Raw genomic sequence first — 15,649 nt, 5'->3', positions numbered from 1 at the left:
GATGAAAATGAAAGCTCATCTTCTGTTTACAGAAAGTTAGAGACAGTCAGTCAATATCTGAATCATTTTCTGTTCAAGTTGTCAGGTGAACATATCCAATGATGAGCATCATAATAGACATGGCTGCAGTGGCCTATTAATAACTGCATTTATAATAAAGGTCATATTAATAACATTTTTAGGTAGACAAATCATTTAAAACATTTTAGAAAGGTGCCGAATAAAGTATTGCTTTTCCTAATAAAAGAAATATCATGATTGTGAATTAATGATTTAAAAAATTTGGCATGTCCAAAATTAATGTTTTGTTTATCTCTGTGGAAGATATCTGACATTTGGTTCCCACTTCTAACAAAGTGTGACATCTAGTGGCTGAATGAATTCAAAAGCACCTTTAAATCTAACTTCACAAAAACAGAAACAGAGCAGACTGCAATATCTTAACAACTATTGGATGGATTTCCATTAATCGTTGTATGAATATTCATGTTCCCTAGCCTACTGACTTTGGTGATCTCCTGACTTTTCCTAGCGACACAACAAGGACAACATTTCTCTTCATTACACTTTAATGGCCACACGATCAGTCAGTTGAATTTGTTTTCATGCATTCAGTCTGAAGAAAACACTCAGTATACAGTGTCGGCAGCACAACATACACAATAAATAATCACAATAGTACTAGACAGTCAAGAGCTGACTATATTACAATGCAAGGATTAGAAATTAAGAGGTTGTAATTGTTGGTGTATAAGGAGAAGAGCCAGTGTGAGGCACCAGTGCTGAGGGTTAAAGGGCCTCAACCCAATGTCTCCTTTCCCTAGGGAAGCTCCAGATCCAGTGGCATATGCAGGAGCTATGTCCATGTCCATAAATATATTGAAAAGTGTGATATGATTTATGATGTTGGAGGCAGAAAACAAAAACATTTCAGTTGTCAGAGATGACAAAAGCGTTGTTGAGCAAGTGAGCTGATTTGCAAAAGCAAAAAATATCGTGCATTTATCTTTGTTTATCTTTTTTTCCACGGATGACGCTGACCAGCCATCCCACTACCGCTCCAGTGCCTGTTACAACTGCAGTGGCAGCTCCTGACAGACCAGCTGCACCTACAACAAGATTACACAGGTTTTATATCAGAATATGGAGCTACAGAGAAGCTGAGAAAGTCTTCTTCTCAAGCTAAACAGTAAATGAAACAGTGGCCCTATTGTCATCACAGTGCAGTTGTATATCATTAAATTATAGCCTATATAAAGGCAATCCAAACTTGCCTTGAGGCTCCCGGTGTGATGCATGCAGTTAGACGCACTTAGGATTGCAGTAATATAGTAATGGTAAAGGGGAAACACGGGAAAAAAGGGGAGTAACTCTAGGCAAAGCTCCATATTGGATTTGTCATAGTTAAATATAATTATAAACTAATTTACTACTTACTAAAACACAAATAATTTAATAAACTGAATAACTAATTCTGAAATAAAGTATTTGGCTCCTACAGCCTACCTAAACACTTTGTTTTGTTGAATACTGCACTAGTTATCCACATAAGATTATTAACATCTACTGTGCCACACTTGTGGGACTTTATGTTGTTGCACTTTGAAAAGACATTAACACAGCACATGATCCCCCTTTTAATATTGTTCCAGCAGTGATCATGTCACCATTAAGATACCACAAGATTAAAGGATTATTTCAAAAATCAAATAATGTTGTTTACCTGCTGCCTGCAGAGTAGCCACCAGACCTCCAGCTACCACTCCTCCTCCGTTAGCAACTGCAGCAGTCGACATCATGCCAGCAGCATAGGAGCCTGCTGCTATTCCAGCTGAGGTGAAACCTATGGCCCCCAGAACTATAGGAACCCCGACAGCAGCCACTACTGCACATGGATGAATACAACAACAACACCATCAACACCAACACCAACACCATCAACAACAACAACAACAACAACATCATCATCATCAATAACAACAACAACAACAACACCATCATCATCATCAACAACAACAACAACACCAACATCATCATCATCATCAACAACAACACCAACATCATCATCATCAACAATAACAACATCATCAACAACAACACCACCAACAACATCATCATCATCATCATCAACAACAACAACACCACCACCAACATCATCATCATCAATAACAACAACAACACCAACACCACCACCATCATCATCATCATCATCATCAACAACAACAACAACACAGCAGAGGAAACTTTGTATGCTTACTTGTCAGGCCACTTTAAAATGGACAATGCATAATAGCGTTAATCATGTAAATGGCTGTTCTACATTAAAGATTTTATAAAGTAAACATTGGTGCTATAAAGGCTTTCCAAAGTCTTACTTGCTCCTGCGCCTGCTCCTACTCCAATGGCGACAGCTGTCTCTGAAACACAAAATAAAAACCCAAATCAATATTTACAGTTCATCTGGTGTAATCAAAGACATTCACTATGGTTATTATTATTATTTTACATAAGGAAAACGTATAAATCCAGTGATACTCACTCGGATCCATGTTTTTTTTCTTGTTTGACGAGCCTGAAACTGCTGGGTTCCTGAGAAACGAAACTTTGTATGAATTTGAACACCAGATGGCGTCCTTTTATAGTTTCCTCACACTTAATTAACCCTGGATGTATAAAGAGAGATACATCCAGTGGCGGCCGGTCAATAGAGGGCGCTAGACAGCCACACACAAAAAAAAACATTACTACTACTAATAATAATAATAAATTATACAAATTGTAAATATGTGTGTGTTTGAAATATGGAATGCACCCAGTAATATGTGTAAAATATGACAGAAAATCATCCGTGCCAAATATATGGTTTTCCTGCACGTCCCCTGACTCTCCTCTGGTTTTTTTTCCCCTAAAATTTGTCTAACTATAATTATTATTATTTATAATTATTCTAACTATACTTATTATTATTTATAATTATTCTAACTATAATTATCACCTTTAATCTGTGTCATACAGAAATATAAATTAATTACTGATATAATTATCCTTATCCTTAACACCTGTATTTAAACAGAACAGACCATACCATTTTCTGTGCAATATCCTTGATGCAATATACACCTCAAGTGCAACTACCTTTGTTTACATTTATTTATTTATTACATCTACCCTACCTGTTTTACAATTGCAATTACCTCTGTTAACATTACATCTATTTTTATATTTTATTCTTCTAGTGTAACACTTCTGTTTATATTTATTTATTCTACTAGGTATCTACTTTACCTGTTTTTATTTGCTTTATAACTGTGTGTGTGTGTGTGTGTGTGTGTGTGTGTGTTTTACCTGTTGTATGTTTTATCTGCCTCGTTTAGTCTTGTCAAGTATTTCTTTTAAAGCACTGACCAGAAGTGGTAACTGTGAATCTCGATGTATTTAATACAATGACAATAAAGCTTTCTATTCTATTCTATTAAGATAACAGTCATATAGTTTCACCTGTTGTCGCGTGGACAGCATATTTCATATTTGTCTAACTATGATTATTTATAATTATTCTAACGATAATTATTACCTTTAATCTGTGTCATGCAGAAATATAAATGAATTACTGATATAATTATCCTTAACACCTGTATTTATTAAACAGAACAGACCATTATGATAAAAGTCATATAGTTTCACCAGTTGAACAGCATATTTCATATTTTTCTAACTATAATTATTATTATTTATAATTATTCTAACTATAATTATTACCTTTAATCTATGTCATACAGAAATATAAATTAATTACTGATATAATTATCCTTAACACCTGTATTTATTAAACAGAACACACCATTATGATGATAAAAGTCATATAATTTCACCAGTTGAACAGCATATTTCCCCTAAAACAAGATTAAAGAATTCATAATATGTTGCCTTTGCTGCAGATGAAATAAAGGTGTAATAATATTGAACAGTTCATGGGCCTCCGTTGTTGTTCAGCAGACCTGATCACATGGTATGATCTGCGCATGCGTGCTGTGTTAAAGGGTCTTGATGGAGAGAAGATGCCCACTGCCATCCTCTCCGTGTAGTGCAGGAGAGACACTAACCGGTCACACATCTACCGCAGACTCTGTTGTCTCTCAGCGCGGCTGCATGTTGTAGTCTGACACACAACAAGCTCGATGTCTGTGGCAAATGCGAAACACACTGTCCTGAATCCGGTAAGAGGCTTATTATTATTATCCAACATCAGCCCTCTGGTGCCATCATGGAATGATCAATAGACCTATAATATGCTATGTGCAGCAGCAGCAGCAGCAGCTGTCTATAAACCTGCACACTGAGATCTCAGACGGTCAGTGTAGGCCTGTGTTGTAGCTAGAGGCGTTTCACTATTAGCTCCTTGTTTCAGGCAGCATACATGTGTTCAAGTGCAGGTGTGTCCAGTGCTATGATCTGCTCCCTCTACAGTCTTTCAAAGCACAGCTCAAGACCCACCTCTTTTCTTTGGCTTTTTTGAATGTGCTTGAATTGTGATTACTAATTGGCCTTTTTTTTAATGCTCATTATAACAGTCTTTTTTACTCATGGATTTTCTTATCTTGGTCTCTGTCTGTGGATTTGTGAGATTTTGTTGTCTGCTCTGTTGACCTGTTTTTTATTCTGCACTATGTCTGTAAAGCACTTTTGTCAGCTCATGTTTTAAATGTGCTGTAGAAATAAATTTGACTTAACTTGACTAACTCTCCACCTCAGGTGATCCCATACACAGGGCCCATACCTGGAGGCCTGCACCCTGGGGAGATCATCATCATCCAGGGCACAGTGCCCCCAGATGCTGACAGGTAAGAGAGAAATATACAGAAGAAGAGCCACCTTTCTCTCTATTTGGGGGATATCTCTAATATTTGATTGGTAAAGGCAAAGCACGTGATAATTTAATCTGGAAAAAACTTGTAAACTCTGTTGTGTCTTGTTCAATGTTCCCCAAACTTTTTTAAACCATGGCACTCCTTTTTGGTGATTTTCTTTTTTTGTGGCACCCCCGTACCTCCCACAGAACACATACACACAGGCTAATTGTAATCCATGTATTTAATTTAACAAACTCCTAAAACAAATAAAACCGATATAATAATATCAAGATAGATAGATAAATAGATAGATAGATAGTAACTTTATTGATCCCGAGGGAAATTCAAGTTTCCAGCATCACAGTTCCATAGTGCAAAAACATGTTAGTAAAAAGGCCGGAAAAAAGTTAGTAGTACAAAGTACAAAAAAAATATACCAGATATAAAAATACAAGGAGATGAAGAAAACTGTTAAAAGTGAATATAGTGCAGGGTAACAACTGTGATACAGGACTATTAAAAAAGTGAATATAGTGCAGAAGAGACTGTTAAAAATGAATATAGTGCAGGGTAACTCCAGTAGCTTAGTCTATGAAAGTGCACTGTGTGCATTATTATCTGGGGTTATATGAACTGAAAATGTATAAATCTATTTTCAATCATGCCATAAAGAAAGTCAGCTGAACTAGATTATTTTTCCATGCAGTTTTGCAGATAGATATTTCAAATAAAGGACCAGTGTGTAACGATCTACTGGCATAAATGGAGTATAATATTAATAAGTATGTTTTCTTTAGTGTATTCTGAAACTAAGAATCGTTGTTTCGTTAGCCGGCCACCATGTTTCTTACAGTAGCACAGAACAGACAAACCACTGTTAACTTTTTCCTGCTCGGACTGGAGTTGATAACGTTGCTCGCTCCCGAGTTAACCCCCGCCGCTTTACTCAGCCGCCAGGAAACACGGGAAACCTCTGTTGATCTTGAGGAGCTGCAGAATTTAATTTTGCACAAACTGCAACCTCCACTGTTCATTCACTAGATATTCTCACAGCCTAACTAACTCTGTCTTCTGCTCCACTAGCTCACTTGTTCGTTCACACGGATTTACCGCCGCTCTCTCTTGCTTCACCACTCACTTCCCACGTACACCCACACTCTAAACACTGGTGCTATTCTCCAATTGACCAATTTATCCAACCGACCCGCAATGATTTATAAGAGTGTAAGTGTAAGAAGTTACACAAACAGTACCTTTTTAAAGTCAGCCTTTGTTTGATTGTTGTGAGAGAGCTGGAAAGCATCTCCCTCACTCAAGGTGAAAAGAAAACGCTCACATGCAAAGTGTAAAGTTTGACATTGACAACACAATTTAATACAGGAAGTGATTATGCTTATGTTGTGCTTTTATTTTGGTAAATCATACTTATCACTCTCTCTGAGGTCCACTTCCTGGAGGCATGTTTTGTGGGAATCATTTTAGCCACAGGTCTCCAGCTGCCATAAATGACCTCGTTAGGCCAAACCAAGTGGCAGGGAGGAGAGAGGGGTGTGGGTAGTTGGGTTTCTTTGAGTTGGAATTGTTTGATATTCCTTTAGTTTATTATGCTTTGTAGTTAGCCTGTATTGGAGTATAGTCATGTGTATTTTGTATATATTAATATTGTGATCGTTTATTTGTAAATACAATCTATTTGGGGAGTGTACAGGTGCCCTTTATTGTTGGGAGGGTCCATTGGTAGTGAGGCCAGCTGGAAATGGAGTCTAATTGTCAGAGCAAGGTGGGGGTCAGGTTGAATGCTTCTTCAGCCACCAGAGTCTGCTTTACCTGTGAAAACCTGCTTCATTGTCCAGCTGCCTGTTTGCCATGGGTGAGGTTGTGAAATTCTTTTGTCACTCGCTGCAAATCACCAGTAAAAAAAAAACAAAAAACAAAACTGAACGCTGTAAAAATCTGTCTGACTCATCGGCTCATTTCTCAACCACGTCATACACCTGCATCCTGCCTGGTTACCACACTTAAAAACCTTACATTTGTGCTTTACTATTGTCTAATAAAGAATACAGCAATAGAGAAGCTTTACATTTTAGATCTAAAAGGACACTCAAACGGACCTCAGAGTTTGCGGATAAAGCTGGGGAAACATTAAAGGTTTAATATGCAAGAATTTGTGACCAAAGCACTGACAGATTAATTCAGGTTTTGCATCAAGGTAATAATGATTTCTGATTGTATGTTGCAGGTGAAAACTGACTGAATATGGCCACCGGCCACCAGAAAATCAAAGTGCCAGTGGCTCTGCAGCATATTTTGTCAGAAAACCGACAAAGGTCTGCGTCATAAGTCCTAGACGTACGATTCTTCCTCTTCAGCAGAGTCACTGGCACTTTGATTTTCTTTTGCAAGGATGCCATCTTCATAGTGAAGATGCTGCAACACTTTCTGAGGTAGTAGATTGCCAGAATCTAACCCTCAGGAATGTCTTTTGCCAGTTCCAAAACTGGTGCATGATTTCCTATCTGAGCTGCCCTGAGCAGAGTTCGACAGGAGTCAACACTTCATGGTGAAACCAGTTTACCTGTATTATCAGAACAGCATGCAACATGCACTCCACCTGTGGTCGCTTTGGTAGTGGGTTGTTACTTGCTTGCTTCATCAGTTGCCATATTCAGTCAGTTTTCACCTGCAACGTACAATCAGAAATCATCATTACTTTGATGCAAAACCTGAATTAATCTGTCGGTACTTCACATTGACGGCAGCAGAGAGTTACAACCTAAAAGCAAAACTAACATTGATAAAGGGTCAAACTCATCTCAACTGATCTTAACTAAATAAACTAATGATCTTAACATGTACATTAACAATATATTGAGGGTAAAATTAGCACTTTATATCTTTACTGAACAGAAATAAAACAAGTCACTGAAATTGAAGAACAAGCATGAATAAATGCAAGAATATGTATGAAATACATGCCTATGGGGACATACATCAATTTTGTAAACTAAGCATTGTATTAATTAACAGCAGATATGTTGAATGTTATCTTTGTAAATGTATAGTGGAAGTTGCAGTTTGTGCAGAAATAAATGCTGCAGCTCCTCAAGACCAACAGAGGTTTACTGTGTCTTGTTTCCGAGCGACTGAGTGGAGTGACGGCGGGGGTTAACTCAAAAGCTATTAATGTTATCAACTTAACACAGTGGTTTGTCCGTTCTGGGCTACTGTAGAAAAATGGTGGCCGGCTCTGTGAAGAGGACCTGCTCCGTATGTAGATTTATGGCTCATTCTAAGTATCAAATACACAACGATTCGTATTTTCAGGTGGTTTTATACTAGAGTAAACATACTTATTTATATTATATTCCATTTCTGCCATTAGATCCCCCTAAATGTTACACACTGTTCCTTTTAAATTAATCAGCAACTATTTTGTTAATAGATAAATCGGTTTGAGTAATTAAAAAAAGAAATGCAGTCAAAATTCTCTGATTCCAGTTTCCTAAATGTAAATATTTTTTGGTTTCTTTAATGCTTTATGCCAGTACACTGAATATCTTTGAGTTGTGGGCAAGATATTATTGGTGCCTTCAAATGGGGTTGTGTTTACAGTGTTCATGAGAAGAGTCCATATGAACTCCCCCTCTTTTGGTATTCACGACATCATAAGTGGAAAGTTTCTGAAAGCTCAGAGTTCACGACTTGTGACGTGTTTGTTGATGTCAGAAATGGTGGAGGCCTTGGAAGTTAATTTTTCAGCGCATAATAAATTAATATATTGTAATTTTAGTTGTATATTTTTATTTGTAATTTTATAATGTTTGAGGAAAATGTTGATACTCCCGACCTCATCTTTTTCCTCTCATTATGCCTTTGCACTTACTGCATTATGTTACCCCCTTGCTAGCTTGCTAAATTGTTAGCCTCTGTGGCTTCTAGACACCGACGGTAACGTTAATATTGCCGTTGCTTAGCAGCGGTGTTCTCACGACTTATCCACTTGAACGCCAAGTATATTGTGTGAATGACTTCCCATGTTGTAAACACAAATTCACAAGTTTCCTTTGAAGGCACCATGTATCTTGGGCTTTGGGAAACACTGATTGTCATTGTTCGACTATTTTCTGACATTTTATAGATCAAACAACTAATCGATTAATCAAGAAAATAATCTACAGATTAATCGACAATGAAAATAAGCGTTAGTTGCAGCCCTACCTCTATACAAGGACCTGCCTTTGTTGATATGGTACTTAAGAGGTGCAAACTCCCCAACCCTTTGACATGAAGTGAACTCGGAAGCCCGCTTTGCCTTGTTAATAATCCAGCCTCTGTGTGCAACCTCTGCAGGTTTCAGATCGACCTGTCGAGCGGCTGCAGCACCAAGCCGCGCTCTGACGTCGCTCTCCACTTCAGCCCTCGCTTCAAAGGCTCGCCCAGTGTGGTGTGTAACTCCCTGCTACAGGAGAGCTGGGGCAAAGAGGAAACGCTCCATCAGCTGCCCTACAAACGTGGAGCCCCCTTCGAGACCATCATCCTGGTGCACGGAGACGTCTTCAAGGTCAGTGAACCCATGCTGTTAAGGCTGAATCGATGTGTTACCTAAAAAAAGTAATTTGATTAATAGAAAATTAGGATACTCAAATACTTGTCTTCACCCACAGGTGGCAGTAAATGGCACTCACCTGCTGGAATACAAGCACAAAATCCCACTAAACAAGGTCGACACATTTTCTATTTCTGGGAAAGTCAAAGTGCACGCTGTTGGCTACATCCCAAACTCAGTAAGTACATTGTCATCACTCGTTTGCTTTATTTTGTCCTCACAAGTTGGTCAGATGTGTTTCTATTATAGATCTGATTAATCATATCTAAATGTGTTCTAAATCATTTCTTTTCTGTCTTTCAGGCAATATATTCAGAATCAGGTGACTTGGTGAGTTTTTCATTTTGCGTCATCTTACATAAAACCTCTGTGCCTAAATGTGCCCAGTATCTTGTGATGCCGTGAAAACTGATACACATTTCCTAAATGACTCCTTCGTTTGCGCACCGTAGACTCTGTTCAATTCATTATGCAGCCCTCAGACTTTTAAAAGGAAATTCTGGTTTATTAAAATATTTTTTGACATCTGGGAACACCCCGACATCACTACATCAAAGTCCCCCGGGTCCAAGAAATGTGAGCCCTCAGGCAGTCAGACAGGCTGTAAACAAGGCAGTTTAGATTATCTAAATCATTTTATCTGGAGGTAAACCCAAAGCGAAAGCACCCAAAATGTTGGTAATAATCTTGTTTCTTTACTTCTTCTTAACGATGATGCTGCCTTCCCAGATCTTAGCAATTAACTTGATGAGTACAGTGTCATTATTACCGTTAGGAAGGATGGCCAAACTATGAAAATAACACTAAAGTTGTAATAAATTGGAATTATCCTTTAACTAATAATCCACAATTTTCACACCACTAAATACAGTATTTCGCTTTTCCCATATACAAAATATAACACTTAAACCTGTACTCGTGCAAGCTTTTGTATTTTTTACCTTCATGTGGCGGCCTACTCTTTCCCTATTGTAGCATTTTACACTTGCAGAAGCATCAATAAATAGTTTGGAATAAGTAGAAAAGGGTTATAGGTAGCATGTTGAGCAATGCAAAAAATAGCTTCCTGTGGACAGGTGTTGTTAATTTGTGTTTCACTACAAACACAACTGTATGTTACAGTTCTAATGCTACTGTGATGTCCATATCAAATAAAATGAACTAATAGGGCTGTCAAAAGTTAACGCGATAATAATGAGTTAACACAAAATCGTTTTAACGCCACTAATTTCTTTAATGCATTAACGCAATCAATCTTTCCGAGGTTGTAGCGGGCTCAGTTTTAAAGCTAGAGTGAAGATACTGGCATCATATGAAACTAGAAACCTAAGGAATCCATCGGTACCAACCATGTCATACTAGCTTGTCGTAAAGAAGGCTAAATAACACTCCAAACTCACACTAAATCTTGGAGAGGAAAAACTGTCATTGCCATTTTCAAAGGGGTCCCTTGACCTCTGACCTCAAGATATGTGAATGAAAATGGGTTCTGTGGGTACCCACGAGTCTCCCCTTTACAGACATGCCCACTTTATGATAATCACATGCAGTTTGGGGTAAGTCATAGTCAAGTTTATGCTAAATGCAGTACCTGTGAGGGTTTCTGGACAATATTTGTCGTTGTTAATTGATTTCCAATAATAAATATATGCATATGTTTGCATAAATCCAGCACATTTGCCCACTCCCATGTTGATAAGAGTATTAAATTCTTGACAAATCTCCCTTTACGGTACATTTTGAACAGATAAAAAATGTGTGATTAATCGCGATTAAATATTTGTATCTATTGACAGCCCTACTAACTAACTAACTAACTAACTGGCACTGAGCACAAAAACACCAAACCAATAACTACTTAAGATGTGAACACTGAATGACTTTTTTGATTGGATTCACTTCTCACATCCATTTACTAGGGGTGTAACTTGATTAATCGATTAGTTATTTGGTCTATAAAATGTCAAAAAATTGTGAAAAATGTCGTTCAGTGTTTCCTGAAGACCTAGATGACGTCCTCAAATATCTGGTTTTGTCCACAACTCAAAGATATTCAGTTTACTGTCATAGAGGAGTAAAGAAACCAGAAAATATTCACATTTTAAAAGCTGGAATCGGAGAAGTTTCACTTTGTTTTCTTAAAAAATGACTTAATCGATTATCAAAATAGTTGGCGATTAATTTAATAGTTGACAACTAATAGATTAATCATTGCAGCTCTACGAATAAGCTTCAGCTAGATGTCCTATTTACATTATATCTGCTGCATTGCTTCTGTTTGTCTGTGTTGTCCCTGTTATATAAACTAACAAATTAATAAAATAACAAATTAATAAAATAATCAAAAATGTTGCCAAAATAAGAGTGTTGTTGATTATTCAAAATAAAGATTTTCAAGAGGGCTCAGTGTCAGAGAAAATTAACCGCAAACTAATTTTTCAGGAAAAAAATGCCAAATATTTGCTGGTTCCAGCTTCTCAAATGTGATGATTTACTGCTTTATATACTGCTGGTGTATGATGGTCAACTGGATGTCTTTGGAGTTTGGACTTTGATGAAGTAGGGCTTAATATAGCCTACTGCAATTTGCAAATCGCAGAAGGCGCAATATTTGTTAAAGGCAAAATGTGTGTCAAAATATCATTTTAAGTTGCTGCAGAGATGTCCCGGCCTACACATCATATTCTAAAGACTAAAGAAAACATCTTTGTTTGGTACAGAATCACAATTATATATGTTTTTCAAAATTGTGCAGCCCTACAAATAAGGCATTTCAAGATGTCACCTTGGACGGTGGGAAATTATACTGGGCATTTTTCACTATTTTTATAGTGAAAAATGCTGAGAAAATAATGTGCAGATTTATTGATATTAAATCTAATCGTATAAAATGTATCAACAGTCGTTCTCTCATTCCAGAGCCTCCCTTACAAAGGCAGTGTACTCAAAGGACTGAGCCCCGGGCAGCACATCACAATCAAAGGACAGGTCAGCATGTACCCTCACAGGTAAAGTGATAACTGATTAACCCCTTACCATTCTGCCTGCTCTTTTAAAGGGGTAAGGGGGATGTTCAGGTGAAGATAAATAGTCAACTGTAGATGTCACATAGAAGTGATGTATATCATCTGAAAGCTGGGAACCTGATTAATTTGAGATGCAGCTCAGCACTGTGTCAAGTTGTTCTAGTCATTAATAAGAAATAAATATTAATTAATCAATTAAATAAATTATGAAAGTGTATAAGAGCTTAGAACTTTATGATATAAGTCTGTGATGGTCATTCCCATGCTCTATAATGTTTAATAAATTGTTGCAGCAATTTTGGATTTGGTGCTAAATTTAACCGTTTTTGTTTTTTTTACCACAAGAATTGATAAAAAGGATCAATAATCCCTCCAAAAAAACACATTAAGACACAAAGACCTTGACTGCTCAGAAACCCCCTTATTGTCAATATATCTAGGACAGCAATACATCCTCCGAATGATCCAGGTCTTTAGTTTGTAAAGTTTGATGAGGCTGTTATTATCCTAGAGGTCACAACAGGTTATTTTATACTTTCCAAAACTTGTCTCACTACAATGAAATGGCTACTATTGGGATTAACATCATCACACATGAATACAGTTGGGATCTTTGGATCCACAAGAGTCTCAGTTTTACAGTGATACCCAATTTATGTAGTATGCAGAAATAACAAATTTATACTGCATTCAAAAAACTGCATGTCGGAGTTTTAAGGGGCTAAATTTACCTTGACATAACAAATAAAAGCAATCTGATGTGCATGTGTTTGAACTATTAATGTAAATTTCCCTCTGGTAACAGCAACATTTCCAAAGTACCTTTTTAATCCACGTTTCTTCCAGTTTTACAGTGAACCTCCGCAACAGCCGGACAGAGAACATCGCTCTCCATCTGAACCCTCGCATGAAGTCCGGTGCGTTCATCAGGAACTCGTACCTGAGTGAATCCTGGGGTCAGGAGGAGCGGGAGCTGCCCTTCTTTCCCTTCTCGTCAGGGGAGTACTTTGAGGTATGAAGCGCCTGCAACTTCCAAGGTTTATTTCGAAGGGGCTTCTGCTGTCTGCTGCCACTGTATTGTTTTGTTTTGTCAGATTCTCATCCTCTGTCAGCCTCATCAGTTCAAGCTGGCAGTGAACGGCTCCCACTTGTTTGAGTTCAGACATCGGGTGCAGGACCTGAGCAGCATTGACCAGCTGGAGATCATGGGAGACCTGGAGCTCGACGACGTGAAACTGTGGTGAGTCGGGACTCTAGACTCTCACTGAAGCCAGCGTTACAGACACTGTTGTGTTCTGGTTATCGATGCTAAATTAGCTTAGACCCAGGCGATGGATGCTGAAAACGGCAAATCCTGTGCTGACTCCAGGTCAGGTTAGTCCTGCAGCAACCACAGGTCACCGATTTAAGCTAGTCTAGCATTTTGGTGGCCAAGGACCACGGACAGGCCCTACCATGGAGCATCTATGGTCCATGTTTCCAGCCCTGGCTTGACGACTGATGCATGAGAGTTAGCTGTGCTGGAGCATCAGGCTGTGAGCCACCATGACTGTTTACAGCTACAAGTTAGGTTTGCCTTGGTTCATTTCATATACTGTCTGTAGTGCATCTCTGCTGTGATATGCCCTTAGTGCACTGTAAAATCAAAACAGGAAATATGTGTAAATGTTAATAAGCACTTGGCTTTGTTTAAAAGCCAAATACAGCAAATACAGACAATGAATGAAATTGAGAAGCTCTATTCTTTTGGAGCAAGGCCCAATAAAGGCTAATTTATTGTACAGCTAATTTAAAAAGCTTTGAAACATTTTTCATCATTATTAAATAATTAGTATTCTTTTTTTACAAAATAATTTATCGGCTATTTTCTTTTAATTTTAATTAAATAGGACGTGCCTATTGAGGGCATGCCCATTTGTATTTGTTTAATTTTTTATTTCGTCTGCTATGAAGGTTGTAATCCTCAGGATTCTTTAACATGATGGCGTCCCATGCACTTGACAGCTAAATCAACTTAACATGTAATGGTGCAGCAGAACTCAAGCACAGTGCAGTTACAGGGTCAGTTTAAAATATAACTATTTCAATAACCTAACAAATGACATGTTGCAATCTTTATGCAAGCTGTAGAATATAGTAGAGTCCTGCATCTGTGACCATCTCTTGTTTCACTGCTGCAAAGAGCAACGCTCCAAAATGAAAAGGAAAAAAATATTTCTTTTCCAATGTCAATGTTTTTTTGCATTGTCTGTTGTAATTGTTGTAAAATATGTATGAAAAAAAAAATCTTCCCTATGTATCATAAATGATTTAATAACAAATAAACGTGTTACTATTATCATTCCAGTTAAACCTGCATTAATTTATATGATTGGCCACTAGGGGGCAGTGTAACCGGCTGTGAACAAAACACTTTTTCACATTAACCTTGATAGAGTGAACCTGTTAGCAAAAAGTGTCTTATTTACATATTCAGCAGATCCAAAGCAACATTAGCATTCACCTGGAGTCATGTCAGTGTCTACCAAATAAATGTAAGACTAGTCTTCACTCTCCTTTTTAGATCTTTTGGGGGTCTTTAGCTAAATGCTCCACTTTCTGCTCCAGCTAACTTTGCTTCGACAAGCGTCTGGTGCTGGTCAAGTAGTAAAAAATTATTTTGAAAATATTTTGTTTTGACTAAAAACAGCTGCACCTGGAAACAAGATTGATGAGAGCAAACGGGGTTAAATAAAACGGTACAGTTACAGGCTGGAAAAATCCAAAACAGATCAAAACCAACTCAATCTCTTCAACTTCTTCACTAGAACAACCCCTTCACATTACATGTACTCATTTAATCGATTTTATGATAAGAATAGTGGTTACTGCAGCTCAAAGTTGCATTAGTCTGATAGTTTTGTTCGGTAAAATGTAGTCTAATAAAAAATAATAAGAATAATAATTTAACTGCAGTACTTCGGCTCAACCACAAGGTGGCAGAAGATAATTAAATGTTGATGAACTGTCTTTTACAACCTAGTAACCTTCACCAACCACTGGCAGTTCTTTAAGGCACCCACAATAACTTTCAACTGTAAACTGAGCCCTTGTTTTAGTCTGTACATCTCTCTTACCTGGACTTCTGTCGGGATGAATGGGAGACCGAAAACTCTACAGAAAGT

At 37.6% G+C, this 15,649-nt stretch overlaps 2 protein-coding genes across 7 annotated transcripts; one reads left to right on the top strand and one right to left on the bottom strand.

Annotated features, from left to right (window-relative positions):
* Positions 1–551: 551 nt before the first annotated feature.
* LOC119474913 (interferon alpha-inducible protein 27-like protein 2A) lies at positions 552–6,326 on the bottom strand. 4 transcript variants are annotated; one of them, XM_037747265.1, is made up of 8 exons: positions 6,276–6,326; positions 4,104–4,182; positions 3,243–3,246; positions 2,540–2,589; positions 2,376–2,417; positions 2,258–2,268; positions 1,724–1,885; positions 552–1,109 (listed from the first exon to the last, which is right to left on the bottom strand). In XM_037747265.1, exons 2-8 carry the CDS (start codon positions 4,112–4,114, stop codon positions 1,003–1,005), a joined length of 387 nt encoding a protein of 128 aa, XP_037603193.1. In that variant the 5' UTR covers positions 4,115–4,182; positions 6,276–6,326; the 3' UTR covers positions 552–1,002. The 4 variants fall into 4 exon arrangements, with proteins under 4 accessions (XP_037603193.1, XP_037603195.1, XP_037603196.1 ...); XM_037747267.1 differs by lacking the exon at positions 6,276–6,326 and having other exon boundaries at positions 4,104–4,192; XM_037747268.1 differs by lacking the exons at positions 2,258–2,268; positions 6,276–6,326.
* LOC119474912 (galectin-8-like) lies at positions 4,065–14,837 on the top strand. 3 transcript variants are annotated; one of them, XM_037747263.1, is made up of 8 exons: positions 4,065–4,217; positions 4,753–4,841; positions 9,204–9,414; positions 9,518–9,637; positions 9,763–9,789; positions 12,379–12,467; positions 13,332–13,497; positions 13,598–14,837. In XM_037747263.1, exons 1-8 carry the CDS (start codon positions 4,179–4,181, stop codon positions 13,727–13,729), a joined length of 873 nt encoding a protein of 290 aa, XP_037603191.1. In that variant the 5' UTR covers positions 4,065–4,178; the 3' UTR covers positions 13,730–14,837. The 3 variants fall into 3 exon arrangements, with proteins under 3 accessions (XP_037603191.1, XP_037603190.1, XP_037603192.1); XM_037747262.1 differs by having other exon boundaries at positions 13,580–14,837; XM_037747264.1 differs by lacking the exons at positions 4,065–4,217; positions 4,753–4,841 and adding an exon at positions 6,475–6,720 and having other exon boundaries at positions 13,580–14,837.
* Positions 14,838–15,649: the final 812 nt, after the last annotated feature.

This window comes from Sebastes umbrosus, chromosome 16, assembly GCF_015220745.1.
Source record: "Sebastes umbrosus isolate fSebUmb1 chromosome 16, fSebUmb1.pri, whole genome shotgun sequence".
In the NCBI taxonomy this organism is placed as follows: Eukaryota; Metazoa; Chordata; class Actinopteri; order Perciformes; family Sebastidae; genus Sebastes; species Sebastes umbrosus.
This window is presented reverse-complemented; position numbering and strand designations above follow the sequence as displayed.

What these genes read in the sequence shown, in the direction of transcription:
- LOC119474913 (XM_037747265.1), bottom strand. An exon ending in GAAAAAAAACATGGATCCGA is followed by an intron (nt 2,418 to 2,539) that starts GTGAGTATCACT and finishes TTTGTGTTTCAG; the next exon opens with AGACAGCTGTCGCCATTGGA. An exon ending in GGCTACTCTGCAGGCAGCAG is followed by an intron (nt 1,110 to 1,723) that starts GTAAACAACATT and finishes ATCTTGTTGTAG; the next exon opens with GTGCAGCTGGTCTGTCAGGA.
- LOC119474912 (XM_037747262.1), top strand. Translation starts at nt 4,179, where the DNA reads ATGTCTGTGGCAAATGCGAAACACACTGTCCTGAATCCG. An exon ending in AACACACTGTCCTGAATCCG is followed by an intron (nt 4,218 to 4,752) that starts GTAAGAGGCTTA and finishes TCTCCACCTCAG; the next exon opens with GTGATCCCATACACAGGGCC. An exon ending in ATTCAGAATCAGGTGACTTG is followed by an intron (nt 9,790 to 12,378) that starts GTGAGTTTTTCA and finishes CTCTCATTCCAG; the next exon opens with AGCCTCCCTTACAAAGGCAG.